Source organism: Martes martes (assembly GCF_963455335.1).
Source record: "Martes martes genome assembly, chromosome: 13".
Classification (NCBI taxonomy): Eukaryota; Metazoa; Chordata; class Mammalia; order Carnivora; family Mustelidae; genus Martes; species Martes martes.
The window spans coordinates 21411960-21428267 of NC_137901.1; the positions used below are offsets into that span (position 1 = coordinate 21411960).

Genomic DNA, 16308 nt, shown 5'->3' on the forward strand with positions numbered 1-16308 from the left:
GAGCTCAACATATATCTCAATAATTTTACAGGTCTTTGAATTCGAACAGAAATTCCTATGGCATTGAATATTTCAAAGCATCTCCTGCTGAAATAAGGTGCTATATAGTCAATCAGCTGGAAGAAATTTCACAGATAATCTAGCCCAATGTTCCCTAAAATGAAATATTAATCAGCATTATGGGGTGGGGAGGAAGTTCCTTGGTCAATTTAGTTGGAAAACATATTTCTTTTCTAAAATCTCAGAATTTTGAACATGCTAATATAAACTGTGAATTACCAGGAGAGACAGGGCAGGGATGGTAAAGAATATATCCAATTATTCTAGAAAAATATGTTGAAGACCCAGTTAGGTGCTGGGGACATGATGCTATGATCAAAACACTAGTGGACCTTAAGGGCACTATGCTAATGAAATAAATCAGACAGAGAAAGATAAATACTCTATGACATCACTTGTATTTGGAATCTGAAAAAGCTGAACTCACAGAAACAAAGAGTAAAATGGTGGCTAACAAGACGGGTTTGGGGGAAATGAGGAGGTATTGATCAAAGGGTATAAATTTCCAGTTACCAGAAGAATAAATTCTGGATTTACAATGTACATCGTGGTGATTATAGTTAATAATACTGTGCTGTATACTTGCAAGTTGCTCAGAGTATAGATACTAAATTTTCTTATTACAACAAATAAATGGTAATTATGTGATGGGATGGGGTTGTCAGCTAAAGCTACGGTGGTGATTGTTTTTGCATATAAAAGTCTATCAAATTAACACACTGTATACCTTAAACTTATGCAATGTTATTTATCTATTATACCTCAGTAAAGTTGAGGGGGATAGGGGGACAGAATTCATTCAAGTATTCAAGAAGGCAGAAAGGAAACTAAAAGAGGTGCACACAGTTGTGATGTAGCCATAAGTCTACAGAAAAGGAAAAAAAAAGGAAAAGGAAAAAAAAAATCAATATATATTAAGTGGCCTATCTCTTCCATTCCTAAAACATGTACCTTGTCTGGATCATGTGACCTGAATAGAATGTCAGGTTACTTCTCATCTGGGATCAACCCATAACTGTTAGAAGGGAGCTGTGAAAGCTCCATTTCTGAGCTGTTTTTCTGGAAGAACAGAGAGGGAGCAATAGCCAGGCTACGGAACCATTAGAAAGTATTCATAGGGCCATGCTTCTATTATTTCATAATACTTTGCACGTCATTATCTTCTTGTATATTGTGTGGTTTGAGAATAGTTTCCAAAGTAGAACACTGTGGGATGGCGGCAGAGTAGGAGGATCCTAGGTTTGTCTTGTCTGAGGAAGACAACTAGGAAATATCAAATCAGAACATTGTGATTGCTCCCACCCCCGACACGCCTCTCAAAAAGAGGCATGATTGTTGACCTCATGGAGCTTACAACTTTCTGGAAAAGATTAAACAAATCATGAGGTAAATACATATAAAATTACAACTATAATTGGCATTTTTCAAAAACAGTTGAGTTCAAAAGAAAGATGTAATATGAAACCATAATAGTCCTTGGAGGAGGAGGGAGGTCGTAATGAAACACCTCATTATAAAAGTAACATTTAGGCAGGATCATGGAGTACCCTAGGAGTTAGCGCCTGTTTCTTTGCAGGGGAACTGAGAGCAGATCATGTGTCTGGAACACTGGGAGCCAAAGGGAACTGGCACAAAATGAGGCTGGAAAGAGAAACAAGGGAGAGACCAGCCAAGAAGATGTTAACGTTCTCCGGGAGAGAGACAGTGATATAGCTTCAACTGAGTTGCTGGCCAGGCAGTCAAGCAAAGTAGATGCACACACAACACAGTCTGAAAGTGGATGAACAAAGAAGACTGCAGGTGGCAGAGTTAAAAAAGGAAGTGTCAGGTTCAGACTTGAGCCATAGTCCTGTGTCTGAGGTGAGGGAGAGGGAGAAAGACCAGTGGGAGAAGAATAAGAGCTCAGTCTTGACTATGTTGGGGTCGAGATCCTATGCTAAATTATAAGGAGACAGCTAGAAGGTCTGTGTTAGGAATATAAATTTGGGAGCTGGCACATAGAGGGGAGTAGATGAGGTCACCGAATCAAGTACAGAGTCAGCAGACATGCTTTTTCAAGACTAATACCTCTAGTGTTCAGGTAGAAGAGGGGGGATTGGCAAAAGAGACATGAGTGGCCCAGCGAGGTTCCTAATCCTCATTTGACAAAAGGACATTTTTTTTTCCTCAGAACTTCTCATGGGACCTGTTTACCTTGAAACAACCTTCGGGGGATGACGATCTAGATCAGTGGTTTTTAACTGCAGAGATTTTGCTCCCCAAGGGGAAATTTGGCAAAGTTTAGAGACATTTTTGGTCCTCACAACATGGTAGAGGGGAAATACTCCTGGTATCTAGTGTGTAAAGGCCAGGAATCCTACGTTGCCTAGGACAGGCCCCACAACAAATACTTGTCCAGTCTCAAACGGCAATAGTTCTGAGGTTGAGAAACCCTGATTTAGCTTAACACCTTCTATGTTCAGATGAAAAATTGAGATCCCAAAACTTTAAGTGACTTGATTCCTACAGTCTTAATTCCTGGCAAAGTCATTCTAGAAGGGGCGAGGGGTGGGAGGTGGGGGGAGCCAGGTAGTGGGTATTACGGAGGGCAAGCATTGCATGGAGCACTGGGTGTGGTGCAAAAACAGTGAATTCTGTTACGCTGAAAAGAAATAAAAAAAAATTAAAAAAAAAAAGTCATTCTAGAACCTGGGGGTTGGGATTAGTCTGGGATCCTTAAAATCATTTGCCATAGATAATGGTTGTTTGGTAGGTAGGCAGAGCCTCGTGTAGACTAGAGCTTGAGAACCCGGAAGACTCCAATTACTTTCTATCAGGGAAACAACATAAAGTTTTATTTCTGGACCTTTCTCTTAACATTAAGTTGTCTGCTCAATATCTTATAATAGCTTGCCAATCTCAGAATGATCAATTCATGCAAATATGGAAGAGCTTTAGTGCAGACTTTATTTAGATTAGTTAAAATGTTACTGAGTTCTGAAAATAATAAAACAAATTTTTTCAAAAGTAGGGAGAAAATAATTATCTCTTCTAAGCACACAGAGTAAGTCATTTTAAGAGCACCTAATATGACTCTGAATATTTAAAAATTAATTAATAATATTGACTTTTTAACAATATTTTACCAAAGCTTCAATGCCTATCAAACTTAATTTGGTATCTAAAGCTTGAGATCAATATAGCAACATATTTGGAGGAATCCTAGACCTCTTAGCTAAAATTACTAATTTAACAAATTACAGGCAGAGCCACTGATGAAAAGAAATTGGTGACTTATCTTCCCCAATGAGAAAAGCAGGATTGAAGTAATTGTCACTGTTTTTCTTATTCATACAAATATAAACTACAAAATCACATTTTCAGAAGTTGAAGATTTTCCTGCTTTAAGAATGTGGACCATAAAATTGAATGCACCATAAAAGTAAAATACGAGCATATCAGTACATATTAGCTTTGATTCTACCTGCCATCAACAAGTAATTTAAGATGCCTCTTCAGTTCCCTCAATTTAATTAAGGGCTTCCAACTACAAGAGTAAACATGAACTATAGCTTTGTTTTTCTTTATTTGAATTCCAAGAGTGCATTTTTAAAAGAGTGGCATTCTGTAAGAGAGCGTAAGTGATTAGTGAGGTCTAAATTTATTTGCAACTAGCTTGAGTATCCTGACAATAAGCCATTATTCTATTATAATTCTTTGAAGGATAAGTTCCAGGAAGTGTAGGGAGAGACAGGAAAACTTAATAATTCTGTCACTCTAAGAGGAGCTGTATGAAATTTTTCCTGGTTTTGAGGTTCAAACACTCAGATTTTAAAATATTTTTGTTGATGCAGACTCGGGTGGGGTCAGGGTTTTATCAGTCAAACTTTCATTTGCACATTAATTTAGAAATTATACCCCCTTAAGGCTTAAGATGTTAGCAGAACTTTAATTAGGAAGGTAGGGTTTCTAAGATGCCTTAGCTGATTGGCTTGCAATAACCCGAGCTAAAGTTAAATTACATATTTACCATCATTTATGGGTTAGACAAATAGAATGGGAAACAGATTGAGTTTGCCCTCCACTGCCCATGTCTCTAAGAGGTTATCAATTCACCTTAATTAGTCAAGTAGCTTGTAACAATTCGTTATTCCAGTAAGGGTTCTAGAAATGATTCAGGTGTTTTGTTCATCCCATTCATTTAACAGGAAATACCTAAAACGTCATTAAGTGATGCCGAAAAGCGGGAAGAGGTGATGACAATAATCTATCTAAACTAGTTCAAAGTCACTGGCTGTCATTCCTCTATTTTATCTCCATGACTTTCTCTGGTGAGATAACATATATCAGACTCAATTCAACTGCAATTATCTTTCTCACGAGGAATCTTCAATGGCAAAAAAAAAAAAAAAAAAAAAGCAATGACATGCATTTCCCTTAATTACTGTCACTGCCATTCTCTTCATTTGACGTCTGACTCCTGTGTAAAGTTCTTGTTAACTTATCTGTTTGTGTCCATCGTGGTGCGGAGTTTCTTTTCAGAATCCTCACTTTAGTTTGAACATCAAGTTCAAATAGTTAATATCACACTTTGAAACTTGATCCAAGATTAGGACTGCTAGATTTAGTAATTAAGGAGGCTCAGTTAAATTTCAAGTATTTCTAGCTGTCTGTACGTATGTACCTTGAGATGCATATGTACACTGAGATAGGAACTCTTTGCAACATTTTCCTTTATCTCATATTTAGAGGCAGTTAGAAATGACTGAAATTTTAGTGGGCCTCCTGTATTTTGAGTTGCTAAATTTGGCAGTTTTATCCAAAATGAAAGCTCTTTAGGACGTGCAGTTTAAGAGAACACACAGCTCTCTGTCTGAGGCTTACACAGGCTGCACCTTTGACACACATGACCATGTCTTAGCAGAGAGTAGGAATGGTGAAGGGACAACCGTTACTCATCAGTTAACCATTCTGACTCTCTCTTAATTTCCTGGCACTCTGTCTCTTCAAAAAACACCGTCTTATGCCAGTATAGAGAGTTGTGCCCTTAGCTATGGATGAATTCCAGTTTGAAACTTTCTATAGAACAGCATCTGAAAATCAGCTCTGCAGGATCAAATGAAAGAAGATGATGTTAATTCCTGGCATGGACTCTAAACCTAGAACGTCCCTATCTCAGGGCAAACACCACTACCATGCTGTTTTCCCACCCAGTTTCAATAAGGACCTTCTTTACCCTGCCTCACATCCCTGGGATTTGTTTCACTCTCTTTCATCTTCCCAGGGTGTATTTCTCTGCCTTGTCCTCCTGGGTAATTCTCCTTCTTCATTTGTCTCTCCTGTGGTGGTCTAGCTTTCAATACACGGGCTTAGCTCATAGGGAGCTCCCTGCATGCAGTGAGGGCTTAGTAGCCATTCTTAACTGACTGCTTGAATGTGTGAAGTGTTTTTGGCATATTGTTGAGACTTAAAATTTGAGGCAAAAGAATGAGATGATAAAACCTGCATGCTTTTGGGAAGGGAGCCACCATTATCTAAACCTACTTAAGGAGCACGTCCTTGGTCTGTTTTCAGTCCCAGTGTATCCCTCCTCTCATCTTTTTGCTGTGAGCTCCCTAAAGTGTCCCTTGTGTGTATGAGAGCCTGGAAACTACCAGAGTCAGGTACTAGCTATACCAGGTGTCTAAACCTGAAATACCTATAGGAGACAATAGTGTTGCTTAATGAGGGAAAAGGATCTGTGTGCAAGACAATAGTGGTGAGGATCGTAGTAAACTGGAAGGAGCATTCTGGATATAACCTCAGATAGGTCTGATTGGAATATATCGAAGAAGCTTAAATGTAAGAAATTATACTTGTGTGGTCAAGTAAATGCGTTATTACTGGAAGAGGGTGTGTGTAGCAATTACAAAAGACGAGGTGACAGGTAAAAATATGTCTCTGAGTCCACCACTGGCCAGAGGAGGGGACACTGAGTCTTTATCTGGAGCATCTGGTCTACTCCACAGACACATATGTCCTCTTTGGGAAAATAGATGTATTAGGTTATCATAGCCCAGAATAGGAAATAATCATGTAACTCACCCCCTTATTCTAGTTTCTCACCCAGCAAGCAATTTTTAGATTGCAGTTTTGGCTTCCCATATGGGCTTTTTAATAGGAGACCACCCAAATGAATATTTATCTATTTAGTAATCAAATTTCTCATGAAAACCTGCCAAAATGGTTATATACATCTATTGTGTCATTTTCATAAAATAAAAGACTATACAACAGTAAAGATAAATGAAGGAGAGGTTATTTGTAAACATATAGATAAATCTTAAAAACAAAATTAAAGAGGAATACAAGTTGCAACAGATACATATAGTATGATGCCATTTCTATAAGACGATAAACATGTATAAAATAGAACATTTTGGAGAATGGTTACCTCAATGAGGAATGGAGGACATGGTGGCAAGAATGTTATAAGTCAGACATATATCAGAGATCTCAATTGTAAGTTGACTATTTTATATCTTAACCTCGTTGATGGGTACACAGTGTTCATATTTGTATTTTTAATATATGGAATGTATTTATAGTAAACCAAACCAAACAACAGCAACTGGAACAATTTTATAAAAACCTATAAAAGGAATTTAACATTTATACATCAGTCCCTTGGGAGTTTGGCTAGTATTATTCCATTCTCCCACAGTTTCCATTTCAGCAAAACTGAGGACAAGGTCCTAGAAGACAGCTCCAACACCAACATGCTTCTTCTGTGCAGTTAAGATATTACCTTTGTCTGCTCAAACCCAAAGCATGTGAATGATCCATTAGAGCGAGCAGAAATAATTTTTTAAAAAAAGATTTTATTTATTTATTTGACAGACAGAGATCACATGTAGGCAGAGAGGCAGGCAGAGAGAGAGAGGGGGAAGCAGGCTCCCCTCTGAGCAGAGAGCCCGATGTGGAGCTCGATCCCAGGACCCTGGGACCATGACCTGAGCCGAAGGCAGAGGCTTTAACCCACTGAGCCACCCAGGCGCCCAGAAATGTTTAATCTTGACAGTGGGAAGAAAACTTCGAAATAAGGTGCCAAGGATTGTGGAGAGCAAACTCTCCAGCAAAAGGCTCCAGTGACTTCATTTTAGGAAACTGAGTGGGTTTATTTCAAACTACCTTAGATATCACCTTTCTCTAATAATATTAAATGTTTGGAAACATTTTAAATACATATAACACTTTAAAATCTAGATATTATATTGTTAACAACCCCTCATCACTTACAAAAGTGATTTTTCTAAGCTTTTCTAACTGATTCTGTTTTGTACATTTGTTGACTCTCATTGGCACTGTTTGCTGGCAGAATATGCTACAGGTTTGCTAATAATTTCATATTTCTATTATCCCCACTAAAACCCTAGGTCTGGGGCTCTGAACACTTTCAGTAATTGAAAAAAAAAATTGCCTCAGACACTCTAGAATTAACCATTTAATTAACATAACTAATCCAATAGAACCTAATTGATAGACTTACCATTGAGAGTGCTTCTATCAATCAAATTAGTATCAACTGGCCAATAACCTCCATCTCCATGACGACCTGTTTGTTGGGAAAACACAAGAATGTTAGGGATACAGAGCGTGAAAGCACTGTGAGAGAAAACAGACAGAAATAATAAATATTTTAAAACACACAAACAATTGAACAAGGTGTTTTGGCCACCACAGAGAAAGGCTCAGAATATTAATTCCAGTACACTTTGTGAGAAAATGTTATTTTCTGTGTATGACAAAAATCTGTCATGAATAGAGACTCTTTTAAACAAGCTAAATTCAATTCCTCTCTGAAATGTTGTCTGCCCTCTTTTTTTTTTTTTTTCTCCCAACCTTCTTGCAAAAAGTGTCCCCAGTTTTCCTGATCATCTCAGAACAGAAAGGGTGCTGGTCATGGCCCCTAGAGAGGTAGAGCCCCCCAGCCCTTTCATTCTGCAAGAGGTCCATCCATCTGACATGACTTTGTGGCAAATTAGCATTATTACTCTACAGCACATTTTGTCTTATAAATGGATTTTGAGCAGTCCTTGTGGTATGTGCCAAATAGGTGTCTGGGAAAGAAATATTAGATAGGGAGTAAAGAATGGGGTTATGGCCCCACACACATACCTATTCTGAATATTTCTTACAAACACAGCAGGGAAGGAAGAAGGTTTCTTTAACATAACATTACTGGAAACATTGCTTTCCAGTAGGTGTGCAACAGTTGTAAAAGCAGTCTTTAAGAGCACTGAGCCAGGAAATAACCAGAATTGTACCATGATCCAAATTTAATTAATGGTGATTCACCACAGGTAATACCTTTTTCTATTGGCACATTTGTAGGCCTATAATTATTTTGTTAGATTTTGAATTCTAGAATATCTGTTAGGCTGACAATTATAGGAACACATTTGGGAGTTGGATTTATATGCAAACACATACAAGAATACAGCTAATATTCCATTTATTCACTCTGGAGAGTTCTCTCCGTAAGCAGTTACAACCAGTATGATGAGGTAGAGGGAGCCACCTGAGGCAGTCAGCCACAGTAACACAGGTTGTTTGCTCACATGCATAGATTTTATTTTTCTTCTTCTTCTTCTTCTTTTTTTTTTTTTTTGAGATTTTCATTTATTTTATAGAGATAGAGAGAGAGCCCAAGTGGGAGGGGTAGAGGGAGAGAGAATCTCAAGCAGATTCCCCCACGGAGTGCAGAGCCCAATGTGGGGCTCCATGCAGGGATCACTGGGCGGGGGGGGGGGGGGCGCTCCATCCCAGGACTCAGGGATCAAGCATGACCTGAGCCAAAGACAGACACTTAACTGACTGAGCCACCTAGGTGCCCTTATTTTTCTTCCTCTTTAAGGCTTTCAAGTCCTGCTTTTGTGACATTGTTTGGCATCCCAAATACTCCTCTCGCTAACGCTTTCCCAAGATGTCATTTTATTTGCAAAACTGTTGTGAGTGAACAACTTAAATCTTGTTAACAGACCATTCGTTCAGAATTCTAGAAATTCTTCTCATATCAAGCCAGAGCTGAAGTTAGGATGTCAAGCTTCCAGCAAGCAATGCATACATTAATCTAATCACATCATCTTCTGTTTTCAGCATAAATTGATAAATTTAAAATCTGCTGGCCAGTGACTGCAGGTTTATAAAGCAGCTATTGGGATGGAGGCTCCCCATGGAAAAAGGCAGGAGAGAAGCAAATGAAATAAGCAGCAAATGTGAACATTTTGGTGGACCGACTAAACTGTGGACAAGCCTTTTCCCAGATACCTTACTTGTGTGACTCTGACACATTTGGGGTCTCAATGAACACAGAATAAGCTTTGCCCACAGGACACTGTAAGATCAATGCTGGAAGAAATGAAGTGAGACAGAAGTTCTGTATGAATATTAAGACAGCTTTTCTCGCATTTGAAAGTAGCTAGATTGCAAAGCAGTCAGCCAAAAGAGATGCTAACGGTCCCATCACTTAGGCCAGTAAAGCAATAAATGATTCCTGGTGGGAATAATCCTGTATTGGCTGGAAATTAGGTAAATAGTCTGTGGAGGATTTTCCTTTTCCTCTAGCATCCTGACAAATGTCTTTTTAATGAAGTTTCTCCATCTCCCAGCTAGTTTGTGGGAAGATGCAAAAACGAGCCCATAAGCACATCCATATATTATCCAGACATAAAGCTCTATGAGTAGAGCTCCCCCTGGATTTAGCGAGGCTATTGATTACACTGTGAATTTCAATAGGTAGGAGAAAATCAGATGTCGTATGGTTAGAGCTCTATGCCAGATAAAGGAATTCTGGAAATGCTTTCTACAGAAGAGAGGGCAGCTTAAAACTTGAACATTCTACCCACACAATCTAGTGTATTGACATTGCTTAACTTTTTGTTCGTTATAATTAGATTGATACCACAAAAGAAAATTAAGTAACTCTTAACAAACCCAACAAAAAGTACTTTAAAGAAACTTGATATCATCAGCAAGCAAGATTGGATTTATGGTAATTTAGAGTCCTTGCCCCACTTCAGTAAGGAAACACAAAACTCATTTCTGGGATACTGGCGAGTCTGGGGATCTCTTCATCTAAGGACGCGAGAATAAAATTTTAACTTGGTGTCCTGGTATGTTTCTATTCTCTAAAATATGTCTTTTAACTTACAGAAAAGCTGCCTCTGTGAGGAAAATAATAAGCTAAAACAAACCAAAAAAAGACTCTCCCATTGCCGGAACCACAAAGTTGTCACATGAGGGACACTGAAGACCAAAAAGGGCACGGAGTGTCATTGCTGCACTTCACAGTATTTTTAAGGGCTTTTTGATGTGGATCAAATACTGAATGTGTTTAGTTAACTTGGTTAATTTCATAAGCACTGATCTAGGGAAACAGAAGATGAATGGGATTCTGCAAGATAGAAAGTCAGTTGACGCAAAAGTATAAAGTACTGTCTGATCCCAGAGGTCTTTGTTTTATTAGTGGAGCATAAAACTGGTAATAATTCATTCAAAGTTTATTAAGGGCCTGCTAAATGCAAGGCACAGTCCTAGATCCTCAAGGAAGTGGTACTATAAAAACATGTAGTAAGTGAGGATCCTGCCATGACAGAGCAAGTAGGTTCATTATATCCCGATTCTATATAGGATTAAAAACCAGCTGCAGAGGGTTTTTAATTTGTCTTGACTTTAAAGATTTAAGGACAAGTTAACCCATCTTTTATTATAAAATCATTATTAAATTGTTAATAATAATATAATAATTAGTAATAATTATTAAATTATTATTAAAATCATTTTAAAAATTTGTCTAGTATTGTTGAAAGATCTACATGGAAATAAAAATAATGTATTGTTTTCAGTCTTACGTCTTCTACCTAAATTAAAACTCCTGATTTTTTTTTGCATACTGCATTAAATCTCTAACACTTTTTGAAGTTGAAAATTCACAATAAATATATGATATTTACATATAACATTTGTAAAACTAATGTAATACATCTCAATGTATACCAGCTTTTTTGTATTCAAATAAAGCTCAACATGGTTCAAAAAAATTGGAAATGGGCATGTTTTCTTTTTTATACAATTAGTAGTATCATGACTTTATATGACACAGTAATCAGGATATACTTTATGAATAAAATATTATATTCTGCAGAAAATCTTGTGTTAGTCTGTAACTATATTTTCTTAGTCATAGAAATGAGGGTGAGGAAAGGAATCAAGATACTAAAAAGTAATAAATTCATATATCCTATAACCAACTAGGTATTTTATCCAGGTAATTTCATTTCATCCAGGTCATTTTTTTTTTAAAGATTTTATTTACTTATTTGACAGACAGAGATTACAAGTAGGCAGAGAAGCAGGCAGAGAGAGAGAGGAGGAAGCAGGCTCCCGCTGAGCAGAGAGCCCGATGCGGGGCTCAATCCCAGGACCCTGAGATCATGACCTGAGCTGAAGGCAGAGGCTTTAACCCACTGAGCCACCCAGGCACCCCCAGGTCATTTTTGATAATTAAAACAGATGTTTTCTACTTTTCCTTAGGTTTTGAAGCCAGGAAATGGTACTTTCAGAAAGAACAATAAAACAAATGAGCCCATGGTTAACTTTGAAAAGAGGAAGTGTATAACTATTTTAAGAATTATTAAAAATTATTTATGTATTTCTGAATTTATTTTATATGGGTACCTATTAGGTGAGTCCAAACCAGAAATTTCATGTCCCTCATTTGCATTTTTACAGTATTATAAAGTATGAAGTCATTTAAAGAGTAAACTTTTATATTTTCTTCTAAGGATAAAGGATAGATCTCAGAAGGAGACTTCTTTTCAACTTTTTTTTTTTTTTTTTGGGCAAGAGACATATGCTCCCTTGGGCAAAAGTTAAAGTCTCCATGATTTCCCTGCCATATACTCCCTGAATTGAGAGGAAAAGTGGGCAGAGGTAATATGACCTCCTGTAGGAAGTGTTTATTATGATATTCGTTGGTGTTTACCAAAGTGATGGTATACTGTGTTCTCAAGGCTTGATGAGTGACTAATGTGAGTTACAATGCTCAATGATACATTATTAATGTGAATAAGAGTTTATGTTACAATTACTATACAAGTTATTTTCTATGTTCTTTTTCTTACCTATCACTTGAATTATTGTTTTTCTGTCTTTATTGTGGTGTGTGTCTGTGTGTGTGTTTGTATAAAATGAAACATTAGTGTTTACATTAAGTCCCTGCTTTTAGCAGTCATGGACAGATGGAGAATCCATGGTAAAAATATTTATCAGCACATAATAAGGATTAATTTAACTGGGATTTCTAGAGTCTAGTTTTTTTGAATAGATATTTACAAGTTCAGGGAAGAGTTAATGGAAAATTAATGTGCAGAGGACATGAAGAAAACTGGATGTGGTAGTTCTGATCTATTCTTTAATCTATCTTCCCTGAGGGAGGTTAAGGGAGGGTTCTCCAGAATGGCACCCACACAATCAATCCTGAGAAAAACCTATGGTCCGTAATCTAAATCGAATGAACAGATTGGTCATCTAACAAATGTTCAATATACATTTTCCCAAGGATGCAGAACACTGAGGTATCTTCTTGATCTTAGAATTGGTTCTGTGAAAATAATTCTGGTGATAATGATGGAAATTGAATTGATTTTGTGTCCTGTGTACGAGTGGATAAAAGATATCTATTAATGACACCTGAATACAGTTTTATGGTCCAGTACACAGATCATATGGAGATCTATTTTGAAGCAGATGATTTTTCAGAGGCTGAGAAAATGTCTAAGAGATCAATTTGTCACAAAGTTGATAATATTGCTGACTTTGAACAAAGGCATCAGGATATCTAAAAGCCAGAAAGTGAAATCATAACTCATACCTAGGATATTTCAAGCATATATTAATGGAAAAGAATTAATGAGCTCTCCTGAACACATGTTTTCAAGTAAACATGAAAGAAAGCTCATTGACTGAAAGAAACTAGAATGTTACTACTTCATATGTACGAGAAGCTAACATGCCTGCCACATATTGAGACTTGGTGCTCAACAAATCCTTATTGCCTTCCTTCCGTCATAACATCTCCTTATATTTGTCACCTGTGGCAAGTCTAAGAGTAATCATTTTTGAGAATGGGAATGTATTTGGTGACCTACTCTGAGTTAGACACAACATAAGAGAACGAAATATGTGATCTTCCATCTTTTCCTTGACCATGAGAAGCACTTTTTTTTGTGGAGTTCGAACTTCTGACTTTATGCAATAAAATACGGGTAGAATAGAACACAAGGAAAAGCAAATTCATTTTTAAAATCTTTAGAAATCAATCGAAAATTTAAGATTATTTTTCTACAGACAAACATCATGAATTGGGTGACCATATAGTTATGAAAACCAGGCCACTTTAAGAATGAAAGAGGGTGCTATGATCAATTACGCCTGGATCTAGGTATTAATCAGGGCACTTCTGTGCAAAATGGAAGTTACAGTCATCATAGACATAAACAATTTCAATAAATGAACCTCTAATTTCTGGCTCTTGGTTGACATCTCCGTTTGATTTTGGGTCCTGACTTCCTGAAGTTCTTTGCAGTGTGGCAACTGACAGGTAAAGAAGAGTTGCCTGAGAAATGTTCTAAGGTAAGAAAAAGGTTTGCAAACATTGCATTCTTCTTCCTTTGCAAGCACCAGAATAAAGCAGCAATATCCCAGACTCTCTGGCATCTGGATTCCATGAGGATAGATGTCAGCCAATGAGAAGAAAAGAAAAAAAAATGCATATCTATAAATCATATGGTAATTATGGAATTTTCTCCTCTCTCCTTGTATGCATTCTTGCCTATAGTATATCTGGAATAATGGCCAACATGTGGGTGTAAGACATCCCTTTTAGGTGCAGCCTTCCCTTAATCAAAATCTAAAAAGCCTCCTAAAAAGTTTCTCTAAACATGGGCACTCTCCTGGATGACTACATCTTCAGCTAGCTCATTCACCAGACTAAAATGTGGAAGATGAGGAAGAATCTTTCATGGATTATAAAAGAACAACAGTTCTCAAATCTACTGAATGATCATGGAAGTCTCCCCCCTACCTGGATGGTCCACAAGCTTAACCCAAAGGCAGTCTGAGATATGTTTGTGTCTGAGTGAAGTTACCATGCAGTGCAAGGGGAAGTAACAAAAGAGCATGAAAGCTCTTTCTTCTCCAAGTGACTATAGGTCAGGAAGTTGCAACTAGAGTTGGAAAACACTAGAATGCCAGGATCACACTAGTTGCACTGCTAGTATGTATAAATAATGACACTGTTGGAGCACAAAATTTTTTCATTCATGTAACAGCTCATGCTCCATCCATCTAGTCAAAAAATGTATTGAATACCCAACTTTTATATCAACATGGATGGGACTGGAAGAGATTATGTGGAGTGAAATAAGTCAAGCAGAGAAAGTCAATTATCATATGGTTTCACTTATTTGTGGTGTATAAGGAATAACACGGAAGACATTGGGAGATGGAGAGGAGAAGGGAGTTGGGGGAAATTGGAGGGGGAGAGGAAACATGAGAGACTGTGGACTCTGGGAAACAAACTGAGGATTTTGGAAGGGAGGGGACAGGGGGTTGGGTGAGCCTGGTGGTGGGTATTATGGAGGGCACGTATTACATGGAGCACTGGGTGTGGTGCATAAACAATGAATTTTGGAACACTGAAAAGTTATAAAATAAAATGGAAAAAAATGTATCGAATAGACCCACTGTTCTAGGTATTAGGGATATAAAACGACTATTGCAAAGGCTCATAAATTAGCAAAGGGGGGAAATGTTGAGTAAGAATAACTATGTTGTATGGCCGAAAGTTTTAAAAATATTATAAGTAGGTGCCATAATGGAAAAACAGGACAATTGACTATTTATACCTAGTAAAATGATGAAAGACTTTTTAGGGGTGACATCTGAGTTGAGAATTAAAAGATGAGTAGATCAGACAGAAAAGAGTGAGGTGGGTAAGCTTAGGAAGATAGGCAGACACGAAATAATAAAATTACCTCTATGGTCTACCAGAGTCTAGAATTTATCTTGCAGAAGATGGAGGTCCATTGCAGATATTTTATGCAGGGAAGTAACTCAATTGAATATGTGTTTTAGAAAAAGTATTGTGGCAGAGTGTGAAGAATGAATTGTAAGAGACTGTGGTAATAAGTAGCATGAGAATAATATGAATTATGAATCCATAAGGCAGACATTTTTAGTTCCACTTTATAGGTGAGTAAACTGTGGCTCAGAAAGATTCACAAGTAAGCTCATTTTAAGCAGCTGAATAGGTCTGACTCTGACTGATGATTTTACCATTAGTAGGTGAATTAATAAATAAAAGAAGGACTGGGGCTTGAGTTGGATAAAAATTAGAACATCTCTCAAAGTTGGTTCTGGTGTGTGACTTGAAGCGGTAGCTTCATTTTCAATAGGACACACAGAACACGACAGACTTTGGTAGCAAAAGGAAATAGTTCAGTTAGCAACCATGCTGAGCACTGGGACAAGTAAATGTGACAGTTCAGAAAAGGCAGAGCAGAAGTGGGCACATAAGGCTAGGAAAACTCTTCAAAGATCAGGGATACTTAGGTCCTCTTCCTATTCCACATAATTCTTCCCCACCCCACCCCCACCCCCCCAAGAAGCAAGGCATGCTTGCTTCTTGCTTGGCATCAGCAACCAAGAGTGAATGGGGTTTGCAGGGTTCTGGAGGTGAGCATGCTGATCTTCCGTGACCAGTGTGGATAGTAGATACTTGATGTGTTGAAAAGTAGGAAAGCCAGAGAACTGCTGCGTCAGATCAAAGGGAAAGAGCAAAGTCTCACCAATTTATCTCTCTCTCTTTCTCTCCTTCTCCCTACCACTGTGAATTATTCTGCAAAGTGGCCCTAACTGTTCCCTGGATGCACCTTGCGATCCTCACCCTATGAGCAGCTTCTTGGCATCTGGATTTTCTAATTCTAGGATTTCTCTAAGTAAAGGTTCAGGTAATCTTTCCCTCTGCAATCATTTGTGTTGAATCAAGTTCTACTCATAGAGCAAAAGTCCAGTGTTGGGTTTAAGTAGTCTTTTCTGTTATTACCAATAGTGATTGCCCATCTGAAACCCTACAATGAAGATATATAAATATATATAAATAAATATATAAATATATAAATAAATATATATAAAGAATGAAGATATATAAATATATATGTATATGTG

General features: G+C 37.5%; 1 protein-coding gene across 1 annotated transcript in view; it reads right to left on the reverse strand.

Annotated features, from left to right (window-relative positions):
* Positions 1–16308, reverse strand: part of DCC (DCC netrin 1 receptor) — a gene marked incomplete at both ends in the record, with an annotated part of 1141350 nt that overhangs the window by 70021 nt on the left and 1055021 nt on the right. The window contains one exon of the mRNA XM_080821994.1: positions 7568–7633. Within this exon, the coding sequence (XP_080678120.1) occupies positions 7568–7633 (66 nt within the window). The remainder of the gene's footprint in view (positions 1–7567; positions 7634–16308) is intronic.